Source organism: Benincasa hispida, chromosome 7 (genome assembly GCF_027475165.1).
Source record: "Benincasa hispida cultivar pf3 chromosome 7, pf3_genome.v1.1, whole genome shotgun sequence".
NCBI classification, from domain to species: domain Eukaryota; kingdom Viridiplantae; phylum Streptophyta; class Magnoliopsida; order Cucurbitales; family Cucurbitaceae; genus Benincasa; species Benincasa hispida.
The window spans coordinates 45,813,800-45,827,957 of record NC_143484.1 but is presented as its reverse complement, the minus strand read 5'-3'; the positions used below and the strand labels follow the sequence as shown (position 1 = coordinate 45,827,957).

General features: G+C 38.3%; 1 protein-coding gene across 1 annotated transcript; it reads right to left on the bottom strand.

Annotated features, from left to right (window-relative positions):
- Positions 1-1,875: 1,875 nt before the first annotated feature.
- Positions 1,876-3,263, bottom strand: LOC150035197 (uncharacterized). The gene is made up of 5 exons (XM_090315264.1): positions 3,146-3,263; positions 3,021-3,082; positions 2,541-2,928; positions 2,289-2,384; positions 1,876-2,135 (listed from the first exon to the last, which is right to left on the bottom strand). Exons 1-5 carry the CDS (start codon positions 3,261-3,263, stop codon positions 1,876-1,878), a joined length of 924 nt encoding a protein of 307 aa, XP_090171390.1.
- Between the last annotated feature and the right edge of the window lie 10,895 nt (positions 3,264-14,158).

The following is a 14,158-nucleotide window of genomic DNA, read 5'->3' as shown; positions in this document are numbered from 1 at the left end:
TTTTCTACCATATACAAGAAAGCGGTCCAACGGATGTATGAGATTAGGTTCAGCCTAAACTATACTTAATCATTGTCCTTTTAGGATAAATTTTAGAATGTACGAAAGAGATTTTATACAAGAGATGCAATTGGTATTTTAAATGTTTGTACTATGTTTACGTTGATTTCTTTTTTCAAAATGAGCATAACTCAACTGTCACAAATACATATACTAACAACTTCAAATTTAATTTTTGGTCAAAATAGGAATAATAACAAAGGTTGACTTTCTTTTCTTTTTCTTTTTTTCTTGAACTACAATACTCAAAAGACATTTTAGAATCTACACAAGTGATGTTTTTTTTTAGAATAGATGATATTATTATACAACAACAAGGAGGATCCCACAGCCCAGGATAAAAAATGCAACAAAGCAACAAAATAGAAGCAAAGACAGGGCATCAAAACCAAAACAAAACCAACATGATAAGAATAGAACAAAACCAACACATAAACGCAAACACGTAAACCACCAGGAAGATAGGCCGAGAGAAAAACCCAAAACCCCATAAACTAGGGGCTACAGCAAAACAGAGAACAATGTGAAGTTCAAAAGGGAAAAAAACATCCGTACACACACTAGATAAGACCAAAAAGGTCAACCCGCCCGGAAGTAGCACGAGCACGAACCGTAGAGACTATAAGGTGAACCAGAGCAGACACCAACCTCGGTCGACCTCCATGCAACCGCCGATTACGCTCCTGCCAGATGTAGTATATGGACGCACACTAGAAAATACGGAACAACTTACTACGCACCCCCTTACCCGACCCCACTCGGCACAACCAACTTAACTCTACATCCCAACCAGCCGCCTGATGCGTCGAACCCAACTAATGCAACACAATAGACCACACCTCTCTCCCAAACCCACACTCAAAAAATAAATGATCCCGCGACTCCACACCTCCCCCACACAGAAGACACCTCCCTCTAACAACACACCCCAACTCCTCAACTAATCCCACGTACCCAACCTGTCCCTCACTACTAACCACGCACAGAAGGAGCGACGCGGAATACCACCCCCCGCCTACAAAATACCAGCCCAAGACACCCTATGACGATAAGGACATATAATCTCCCAAACACTAGCGATAGAGAACTGACCACTAGCATCCGACACCCAAACCCAATAATCCTCTCCCCTCACCTTAGGCCCTACTGCCTGGATAAAACCCTAGATCTCAAGCAGCTCCCAAGACACTGTAGGCCACCTCCAAACTCCCTCACCATCCAAGAACTCCAACAACTACGCTTCTAAACTACTCCTTACATCATGAACCACCGTAGATCCGTATGAATTCAAAATCGCGCCCCCCGGCAGCCAAGGATCCTACCAAACAAAACAAAACTGTCCATCGCCAATCATCAAACGAACTAGATGCTTGAATCTATCTCTACTTCGCAAGATAGCCCTCAAGCACCAAGACATCCCAACCTTACTCCTAATAGCCCACAACAACCGCCCACGCAAAACATACGCCTCCACCCACGCCACCCAAAGTGACCCCGATTTAATTAAGAGAAGCCAGAGCAGCTTCATAATAGCAGCCTGGTTCCAAGAGGCCACATGCTTCACACCTAACCCTCCTTCTCCCAACGGCACACACACCTCATCCCACGCCACCTAGCACCACCCCGACTCACCATACTACCCTTCCATAAATAACTACGAAACAGACGATCAACCTCATGAGTTATACATGCAGGCAACACGAATATGCTACACCAAAAAACCTGAAAGGACTGTAAAACATACCTAACAAGCTGCAACCTCCTAGCAAAGGAGAGGAACCTCACTGCCCAGCTTCTAATACGAGCTGTAATCCTCTATATCAAAGGCGCACAATCCACGGCCCTCAACCGACCTGTCAATAAAGGTAAATCCAGATACCTAACAGGTAATGAACCAAGAGAGACTCCCATATACGCAGCTAGTTCCTCCGCCTCCCTAGATTCCACACCCGCAACAAACATGAACCTCTTCCCAATATTTGCAACTAACCTAGACAACTCTGCAAACTCTGTCAATACCTGCCTCAAAAACTCCAAAGAATCTCTCTTAGCTGCACAGAAAATCATCAAATTGTCTGCAAAAATCAAATGAGTTAGGCCCAAGCGCTCACACAGATCATGGAACCTAAACAACGCATGAGGTTTATTCAACAACCTAGACAAGACCTCTATCACCATCACAAACAAAAAAGAAGACAACGAATCCCCCTGCCTCAACCTTTTCCTACCAGAAAAAAACCCTTCAAGGGAACCATTAATCATCACAGAGAACTTAGGCGAAGTAACATAAGCCCTCACCCAACTAACAAACTGAAGGGGCGTATCTATAGCCAACAATACACCAAACAGAAAATCTCAATTCACTGAATCATAAGCCTTCTGAAGGTCTACCTTTAATACACAGCGTGGATTCCCTCTGCCCTTCTTATAGCTCCCCACGAGCTTCTAACAAAATAAAATCTTATCGAAAATCGACCTACCCGGAACAAACGCAAACTGATTACCACTGATGAAATCAAGCAACCACAACCGCAATCTCTCAGCTAAGATCCTCGAGATACATTTATACATAACATTGCAATATGAAATAGGACAAAACTCCTCCATACGTTCAGCTCCCCACCTCTTAGGGATGAGAGTAATAGCAGTAGAATTAATTCCACCAGGCAGGTAACATGTTTCAAAAAAATTCAGCACAACGTCACAGAAACCATCCCCAACCACACTCCAAGCAGCTCTGTAAAAATCCATCGAAAACCCATCAGGCCTAGGAGCCTTCCCAGACTTCATTGAGAATAAAGCCTTCTGAATCTCCTCCCGACTCACTGGCCGACCAAGTGCCTCCACCCCCTCCTCGGGCCAGCTGAACTGCACAATATCCTCAATTCGGGCAGTAAGATCTATACCTTACATGCTGAGCCCCTAAGCAACCCCAAAAGAATTCTACCCATCCCTGCCACCTTGTCATGCACCGTCTGGCGAGTCCTCCTCAGCATCCACGACCGTAAATAACCCACTGCAGCTGCGATGAGAACGAACTCAACGATGAAAAAAAGTTGTATTCATATCATCTAACTCCAGCCACCTGACCCTGGCCTTCTGCTAGAGCGACGCCTCCTCCAATCTCGCCACTGACCAAATACCTCAGTGGCCCGAGCCGCCTCCGCACACACTGACTCTGAATCAGGATTCCTTTTTACCATAACCTAAGCAGTCTCCATAACCGGCCTAGTCGTCTGCACCTCATCAGCTAACATAGAAATACGCTTACCAAACGATGTACGAAAAACCCGCTTCACTTCCTTTAAATTTCGTAGAGACACATCCTCAGACTTTCTCCACACTGACCTGATAGTATCAAGAAAACCCTCTGCCTCCACCCAATGAGAAAAATAACGAAACGTAGGAGGCGGTATACTCCTCATCTTCCCTGTAGAAACCCGAAGAGGGCTATGATCAGAAATCCCCCACTGACCAACCCTAACCTCCGAATACAGAAAAGCTACCTTCCACGCCTCATTGGACAAGCATCGATCCAAGCGGCGCAAGATACCATTCCCCTGAAGTTTACTAGTCTAGGTAAACCAGTTATCTGTCACACCCAACTCAACCAGATCTGCTTCCAATAACACCTCATCAAACTCCTCCATCTCCCTCAAACTAGGGCAACCACCAAAATCTTCCGAACTACTACGAATAGCATTAAAATCCCCTAAAACAACTCTAGAAAACTGCCACGAGGCACACACATCAATCAACTGAGACCACAAGTTCCTCCTCTCGTTGACATGATTAGAGGCATACACTGCACCAATATGTACCCTAGCACTGGATACAATGTCCACTAAGATTCCAAAAATGAATTAATCCCCATTGACATCAATGGAAAAATTATAGACACTCTTCTGCCACATCACCCAAATCCTCCTAACTCCCTGCACACTATAGCTATACACACAACTCCAGGCATCACCAAACCTACCCATCACCATACCAAAATTTTCACAACAAACCCTCGTCTCAAGCAAACAACAAAAAGTAATAGAGGAGGAAGCCAGAAAGTCTGCCACCACCCTACACTTGACAGGGTTATTCAACCCCCTAACATTCCAGGAACACCAAATCATGAATCTTACAAGAGATCACACCTACCACTTTCCATTAGGCCTTTGCCCAAACTCCCGAACATCCCATCCATAACAAACAACGGATCGGGATTTGCCTATACTAGAGCGAATGCCAACGAGTCTCCCCCTTTATCACACAAAACATCAAACTGATTACGATCATCAACATGCTTTACAAACCTCATAATTCCAGGGGACCCATAAACTACTTTGCTCTTCAAGGACGCTGTACCCGGTGACCCACTACCATCCCTATGCCCTACATCTCCTCTATCATGCCTACGTCGACTAACCATAGTAAATTCTTCAACCCTCTCCGTGCCCTTAATCTCATCCACTAGGCTAGCTCCCCTCGCACCCATACTCAAGTCCTGCCCCTTCCTCACACTCTCAATTCCCCCGTTCTCCTCCAAACATCCCTCATTGACTGCCACCATACACAACTCCTGACCCTTCTCCACACCCTGTTGCTCACACACCGCCCTAGTATGCCCAAAGGAACCACACCAAGAACACCTACGAGGTTTCCACTCATACACTATTGGAATAAAAAACTCCTGACCCCGCATTCTAACAGTGACTGAAGGGGGCATTAACGAATCACCATCCACCTGAACACAAACCCTCGCATACGATAACCATCGCCGCTCTCTTGTTGCAACATCAAAATAGACAGGTTTACCCACGAACTAGCTAACACTACTAAACCCCTATCCGTCCACAACTTCAGGGGAACACACTCCAGTTTAATCCAGATAGGGACATAATAAAAAACAAAGGTTTCAGGAACAATACCTAGAGACCACTGTCGTAATAAGATGAGCTTGCCACCCAAGTGCCACGGACCATTCTCTAGCACCCAATCTTGTGGCTCTACCTTCTGAAAATTAAAGATAATCAAACCGTTATCCAACAAGGTAATAGTTGGCATCTCTACACGTCCCCAAATTCTCTAAATAAGACGAAAAATAAAAAAAATACAGGAGTTCGACATCCACAAACTGACCAACCAGAGATTTCTCCCACACACAGATACCTTCATCAATAATCTCCTCATAAGGTTCGACAATAACTTTATCATTTTCAACCAATGGGGGAATGAACTCCAAATTGCCCATTGATTTAGACCCAAAAAGGGTTGCCCATGACTTTCCCCTTTTCACGTCAGATCTAGAACCACCAGAACCACACCCCTCCTCCAACCAAACCACCTTTGGACCAAACCCCCTAGCTAAACCGGTTTTAGCTACTGGCTCCTCCCGCTCATGAAGAACCTGAATGTCTACCGATCGAACCTCACTTCCACAAAGCCCAACCCGCGAAACCTCCTCACTTCTGACTTCTACCCCCCCCCCCCCCTCGAGCCTCTCAATTTCGGCCCTGTACCATGTGGCCCACCCACCAAAGCTTCCACACCTATCGACCCTTTCCCCAACTCCCCCTACACCAATCCACTCCCTTCACTCAGCCTCAACCCACTTCCAACAGGCCCGCTCATTCCAGCTCCTTCAAGGCCCACGTCAACACCCCTCACAGGGCCCCCAACACCCTCAAGGGTCCCAGACACCCCCTTCACTTCCTATCTATCAACTAACCCAATATCCAGCCCACCCGATTCAACCCTCACAACCCGAATTTCCTTCTTCAACCTAACACTCCCCATACCAGAGCCTTCACCTTCTTTAGAGCGACCATCAGACAACCCAAAATCCTTCACCTCTGAAGAACGAGCAAGCAATCCCAAATCGTTCTCCGGTCTAAGCAAACGAAAGAGTTGACGAGCAACTCGCCCTCTATTCTTCTCCTTCAGCCTTAGAGGCGACTGCTTATGCACCATCATCACCAACTCTCACCGTGTTAAACCCACACATCAATAAGATTGTCACCGTCTTCGAACCAACAGAACCCAACCAGCCTCACCAGTCGACCACGAGCACCTCCACCAGTCAACAAGCCATACAACGAGACCCGTATAGACTCAGTCGCCGGTAACCATCGAACGCAGACCAGACGCGAAACGACGTGAAACGATGACAAACTCAGTCGAATGCAGCTTCGAATCCAATCGAATAGACGCAGAACCAGATTCGCTCAGTCGACGATGGCGGCTCTAGAACACGAAAGGACGACCGGCAGTGAAAGCCCACCTGACACAAACGAAGATGAAGCCCACGCGAAGAGAACCCGACGTGAACGAAGACACCCTAGAACTTTAGGCTACAGTGGCGGCGAACCCTTACACAAATGATGTTGATTGCAAAATATTGATCCTCATTAAAAGGAAAATCGTATTTAAGACTTAAATCAATGTTGGCACAAATTTAGATTTTGATTATTATTTATTGAAAATTTGAATTTATTTTTGTTTGCCAATTAATTATTAAATTTATTATCATACCTAGGGTTGACAACAGGACCGGGGCGGGGCGGGGACGTCCATCGTCCCCGGCCCCATGGGAGAAATTATCCCCCATCCCCACCCCCGTCCCCGCCATTTGAAGGCGAGAACGAGGGCGGGGATTCCCCGTCAGGGAAACGGGGTCCCCGCAGGGTGCCATTCCCCGTTTCTCCGCGGGGATTTTCCACAGCTCATTTGGTGTCCCAAATGGCTATTGGGCCCGGCGGTGCTACTCCGGGCCCAATTTTTGTGCGTGAACTTTTCGGCGGGTGAAAACGCGAAAACGGACCCTGGGGCTAAGAACGATGAAAAAAAGTCATGCGCCAGACAGTTTTATGAACGGAGCTCATTTGGTGCCCCAAATGGCCCCAAAAAAAAATTTGATTAGCCCACAAAAAATCCATTAAATAAGTTTATCGAATTCCTCGTTTTTTAATTCAAGTGATTTTATTTGAAATTTGACTAGTGCACAACAAATGAACAAAAAAAATAGACTATTCTATGAAATAAACAAAATTGACAATTTAAAAGCTAACAAATCCATTAAATAAGTTTACCTCTTAAAATTTAATAAAGTTTGAATAAGGAAGTCAATTAAAGGCAAACATCTTATACATTCAAATAAGTTTACAACTTAAAATTCAATAAATATCGTCCTTCTCTCTTTAACGATGACTTCACAATCAAATCTTTCTCCTTTCTTGGCATCATCCCATCCTTAGATGTATTCATTCCTACATTTAAAATGTAATAAATAAATAATGTCACAAAAAAAAAAAAAAAAAAACTAGACCACGAAATAATGTTAATCCTTGAGCATACCTTAGTCACCACGCCATCTTCATCAGAATCGTCTGTATCTTCTAAAAAAATTGCTAAATGTTTAACCATTTCTTTTACCGTGCTACTACCTTACATTGTCAAATATTTATAACAAAAGAAAATATTTATTAATATATTAATGATAAAAAGATGTAAAACAAAATAAACAAACTAACCTGTCAAAACTTCAGTTGCAATCCAATTTTGAGCACACATCAAAGCCTCTATCGTCTTTGGATGAAGTTTGTTACGACGTAGGCTTACAATCCTAGCACAGGTACTAAAAGCATACTCTGATGCAACACTAGAAAACGGGATGGCTAATATGTCTCTTGCAATTTCTTGTAAAATTGGATATTTGACACCATTCAATTTCCACCAACTTAAAATGTCAAAATCGGATGTTCGAGGTAAGACAAGTTCATCCAAATATGTATCAAACAGTTGCTTCTGATTCATATTATTGGAGTTTGATATAAACAAGTCATAATCATTAAAATCATCAAATTCTATATTCTGTGAGGATCCATCTAAATTTCTAGCGTGATAATCATCACCTTCACCTTCATGCTTCAGCTGATATTCTATTTCCAAATCTGAACAAATTTTTTTAATCCTTTCCACTTCAAGAAAATAACTATCTCCATAAATTCTAGGGAAGTAAACTCAATTAACTTTAATTTGTAATGTGGATCTAAAACTGCAGCTATGACCATTACCCCATGAATTTTCTTCCAATACTTATCAAACTTTGACATCATATTTAAAGCCATGTCTCTTATCTCTTGAATGTCAGAATTAGTCCACTTAGAAATAATTTCAATTTACAAATTTTGGGAAAAAAAGATTAGCAGTAGGATATTTGGATCCAGAAAATATTTCAATCGCGTGATGAAATATTTTCAGTTTCTCACATAGGTAAATATTTGTACTTTGGTTCTCGTTGTTTTAATTGATAAAAAACAGCCTTGTACTTTAATGTAGTGGCTAACATAAAATATGTAGAATTTCACCTAGTACAACAATCAAGACTCAACATCTTACCATCACAAACATTCAACTGTTGAGCAGTTTCCTCAAATTTCTCCTTCTTTTTTTTTGTGTATGCACCCAAAAAGACACACTACTACGTACTCTTTCGATCCCATCACCTATCACTGCCAACCCATCTTTTATAATCAAGTTCAGAATATGAGCACAACATCACATATGAAATAAACTCCCATCCAATATTAAGTTTCCACACAAACTATCAACAAGTATATTAACCATGGAGTCATTGGTACTACAATTATCTACAGTTACTGATGACAATTTTCGATCAATATTCTAATCTAACAGACGTTCCATTATTTCTTCATGAAGCATCTCAGAAGTGTGTGGAGAAGGGACATATATAAACCTAATTTTTGTTTGCAATAATTACAAACTGCCTTGTCTACTTCATCTATTTTTTGTTTCTTAAAATGGTTCCAAACAGTCGATATCAATCTCCTCTTTAAAGATCCCTTCTCAATATCCTCATCAAGAATAACACAATTATCAACATTCAAATTATCATCATTCGATGAGCATGGGGTTAAATTTGGGGTTGAATTTGGGATTGGATTTAGAGAATCCTTATTTGTAGAAGGTGATGAAGACATTGTTTTCAACCTACCAAAGATTTAATTTAAAAACCCTTCTTTAGACTTGGACTTCATTTTCAAAGCATTCAACCCAAAATTGAAAGCATTCAAATTTCAAAACGACCCCAAAAGCATTCAAACATATTCAAGCCTAAAATTCAAAACATTCAAATATCAAACATACACAAACATATTTTTCAAGCATATTCAAGCCTAAAATTCAAAACATTCAAATATCAAACATACACAAACATATTTTTCAAACATATTCAAGCCTAAAATTCAAATATCAAACATACACAAACATATTTTTCAAACATATTCAAGCCTAAAATTCAAAACATTCAAATATCAAACATACACAAACATATTTTTCAAACATATTATTTACTAATTTCAAGCATACTTTTCAAAAATATCAAACGACCAAATAGGAGAACGAAAGGAAATTTTTACCGGCTTGAACAGCAGCAAATCTCAGACGACATCGGCTTAAAGTCTTGAAAGTTGAATGGACAGATCTCGCCTCTCAGAACAGCACAAAGTCTATTTTTTTCAAAAGAAAAACAACACAAAATAGTCAAAATATATAAAACAAAGACTCATGATCTAAACAAATTTTGGATCTACCTAAACAATTAATTATTTTATATTATTCCTCTATCCTAAATAAGTCTTCACACTCACAGTCTTTAGTCTCCACGACGTTGGACCTGGAAGTGGACGTTGGTACTCTTCAGTCAAGCTTCATGGCAGACGACACCGAAATCTCAAAGCACTCAATGGCGGACATAGACCTGGACGTTGGTACTCTTCAGTCAAGCTTCACGGCAGACGGCAGGACGACACTGAAATCTCAAAGCACTCAATGCAGATGCGAACCTGGACGCAGGGCAGGTTGTTGGTACTCTTCGTCTTCAGTCAGTCTTCACGGCGAACCTGGACGTTGAGGTGGCGTTCACACTTCACAAGTGAGGACCTGAGGCTGAGGAGAGGTGGCGTTATGTTGGCTGTTGAGGGATTTAGGGCAGTCGAGTTGGCTGATTCTCAAATCTCAAAGCAAAGAAAGACTTAACAACTCAATGAAGATGATTTTCTCATTTTCGGCAGAAGGAAGGAGGAGAGGAGAAGATTTAGGGCTTTTTACTTTTTCATTTTGGGTTTTTTTTTTATTTTTTTTTTATTTTTTTTTATAAACGTATATACAAATTAATTATTTTATATTATTCTAAATATATATTTATAAAAAAATTATATATAAAATCGGGGTTGGGGTGGGGATACTGTCCCCGTCCCCAGACGGGGCCTCGAACAAATTCCCCGATTTGACCCCGTCCCCAGTCAAACCGGGGAATCTCTGACCCGAATGGGTCGGGTCCCCCCGAGTTTTTTTTTTTTTTTTTTTGCTAACCCTATCTATTAGGCAATTAAAAAATTTAAAGACGGAATGGACACCGATATTAAACTTTTGATCTAAGCATTCATATTTTAGCTCCTCAAAAAAGGGAAAAATCCGAAGAAAGGAAATAAAAAAAAGGGGGGGGGGGGGGAAGAAGCAAAAACCGAATAAAGGGAAAAAAAACAGAAGAAGTAAAAATCAAAGAAAGAAAAAAAATAAAAAAGAAAAAAAAGAAAGTGAAGAAGAAAAACCAGAGAAAAGAAAGAAAATAAAGAAAGAAAATAAATGAAAGAAGCAAAAATCGAAGAAAAGAAAAAATAAAAAAAATAAAAATAAAAATAAAAGAAAGGGAAGAAGAAGATGTGCAACAAGACAAGACTTGGAAGGCGAAATTAAAAAAAAAAAAAAAAAATCAAAAGTTGACTAGACAACACTTCTATATTTGCAAATATTTCAAAAAGGTGATATATTTTTAGAAATTTCCCTTTATTTCTATTACAAAGATCCTTGCAAAAACCAACTTTGAAATATGGTGTTTTGCAATTACATCCTTAAATGTTATTGTAAAAATCAAACCATCAAACTTATACCAATGTTAAAATTGGGTCAAGCATTCAAATTGACATAATTATATATATTTATATAAGTTTGTGAGTCAAATTTCTACTATTATCATAAGCTTGAGGTCCAATTTTAATACTAATAGAAGTTTATGGGCCCAAATTTTCATAATTGGAAATTTGACAGTGTAATTACAATACCACCATGCTCTAGGAGTGGTTTTTACGGTTAAGCAACACAATCAAATAGATAGATGAAAATGTGACTCAATCCAAGTTCCAAAACACAACAAAAACTAAAAAACGGAGCCAAAGGGCCAACGATTACAGAGACATCAACAAAAAGCGATTAAATGAATACGAATTTTAGTATTTATACTTTTAACAAATTTGATTAAATTAGTTAAATAATAATAATAAGGTTAAAATAAAATTTTTGGTCCTTATACTTTGGAACCAATTTTAGTTTTCTTTCAATAAATCTTAAATTTAGTCATTCAAAGTTAATTCTTATCAAAATTGATTAAATGTAATAATAATTTGCACACAAGAAAGGAAAAGGTTAATTTCAAATAGAGGAAGATAAACTAAATTATTTATAAATATAGCAAAATTTCAATGATAGACTGTCATAGATATCTATCTGTGATTATAATAGATGTTTATCGCAATCTATCACGGTCTATCACTTGATAGACAGTAACATTTTGCTATACCTGAGAATATCTTCACTAATTTTACCATTTTAGGCAATTACCCAAAAATATACTATGTGAATATATTTTTAAAATTTATAGTTAAAAGACTAATAAATAATAAAAAAAAACTTTTGAAAAATTAGCAATAAACTAAATATGGACTAAATTTAAGACCCATTTAAAGTACATTGATTGATATTCGACATTTAAAAGTATATGTACTAAAATTGAATAAGTCTCGAATTATAGGGGCCAAAATAATATTTTAATCTAATAATAATTTTCATGCAAGGTAATCAATATATGAATGTGCCTACAAAATTTATAGTGAAAATATTGATAGATAATAAAAACAAAATTATAAATCAACAATATAATAGCCGTAGATACTAAAATTAAGATTTATTGAAATTTCATAAACTAAAATTTGATATTTGTAAGTACATTAACTAAAATTGAACAAGTCTTTAAAGTATGACTAAAATGTTATTTTAATAGAAAAAAGTTTATTCATGTTTGGAATGAAAATAGATAAATACATTTATTGTATATGGAGGTATAGGAAATTGGTTTTTCAACTTTAAGTGAAGTAGTAGATGCCAATTAACTATATTGGTCACGTCAACAATAACTATTTATATACTATGTTTTCACTTTTGTTTGAACTAGATTTTTCATATGTGCATTGCAGCAGAATCCTGTAGGGATCGAATCCTGCAGCAGAAGCATTCTCGTTAGAGATCACCTTGCAATAAAGAAAATCATTGTACTAGACTGAATAAATAAATGTGCATTGTGATTCAACATTTTACAATAAAGAAAATCGTTGTACTAGATGAAATAAATAAACACGTAAATTAGCATGCTATTAGGGAAAGGGTTAGAACAATTTTTATGTCTGTAGATTCCTTGATGCCACGAACAAATCTCTCTAAGGTACCAACAAATAGATCTCCAAACGGTCTTGATCACGAACAACTGTTGAACAATCTCGAACACTACCACAAGAGAAAACCTCGTTATTCTCTTATGATTCTAATAGATGATAGGTTTTCGAAGAGTAGAGAGGCTTACAGAAAATTTTGCACAATAACACTAGGGAGTTGTATATTGTCAAAATATCTCTACAATGAGACTGTATTGTATTGTGTTTTGCAAAGGGTCATAGGGAGGTCTTTATATAAGGAAGGGCCTAGGTATTTCTCTAATATATTTTCCTTTTCCTAATATATATTTTTCTTTTCTATAATTAATTAAATAACATTTATTTAATTAATAGCCCAATTAAATAACACATATGTAATTTGCACAATTAAATAACACTTATCTAATTTTAATTTGCACAATAATTAAATAACCAACCATACATTGAATCCAATTTAATGTATATATTTAATTATCATGTACATCGCATATATATATGTCATACCTCTTTATTAATTAATTCTTTTTTAATCTAATTCACTTGAATTAATTAATTTGAATCTTATTCAAATATTACTTTCTAATTTAATTATATATCATATCCATAATTAATTATATATTAATCACATTAATATATAATTTCCTCAAATTAATTTGAATAATTCAAATTATCCCTTTTAAGTATCCTCTAGTAAGTTAACGAGAGGACCTGGTGGACCTGTAGATCAAAAGCTCCAATGATATGAGATTAATTGGCTAAACTCATTAATCAAATTAATCAATATCCGTTAACTGTGGATACACTTCACTAAAGACTCACAACTGCACTCTTCTCACTATAGATATATTTTTGTGTCATGGAAATAAACCAATACTAGCAAGTTAGTTCTTCATGAGTGTTCGTAACTTCAATTGAGTCAAATTACCGTTTTACCCTTGGGTTACCTCTGGCTTCTTAAGTACCAGCGCTCCTCTAATGAACAACCAATTTATGGGCCAACCAATAAACAAAAATCCCTCTCGGGCCAATGAGAGGGTAAGGCCCTTTATTTCAGCCTCAGAAACACCACTTAAGAGAACACTCATCTACTTACCCTTAAGGTGAAAAAGAGCGAATTCCATCTTGTATTATTATGTTCCCAGCTCCCTACTTGGTCTTGTCCCCAAAATAGTAGATATATTGGGTCGGCGAACTGACCACCCTCACCCATGCAAATAAAATGAAAATCCCTCGGGAACAGGAGTTCATAATATACTCAAGATTAAGACAAAGTCGCCTAGGTCATCCTATTGAAATATAAACTTGACTAGTCAATAGTGTTACATGTTGGGAATGTTCTAAAACTCGCAGTTCGTATTGTTTAAACATATTCTATCTTTTGCAATAAAAGTATTATTGAAACTTTATTCAATAAAAGTTTTTATTGAAATTGTATTTTGTTATAAAATCCAATAAACGAACTCATGGCTATAGTATGAATACTTTAACTTTATGTTGAGACATAAAAGAGGTCAGGTTTTAGTTTATTGCCAAAAAGGTCT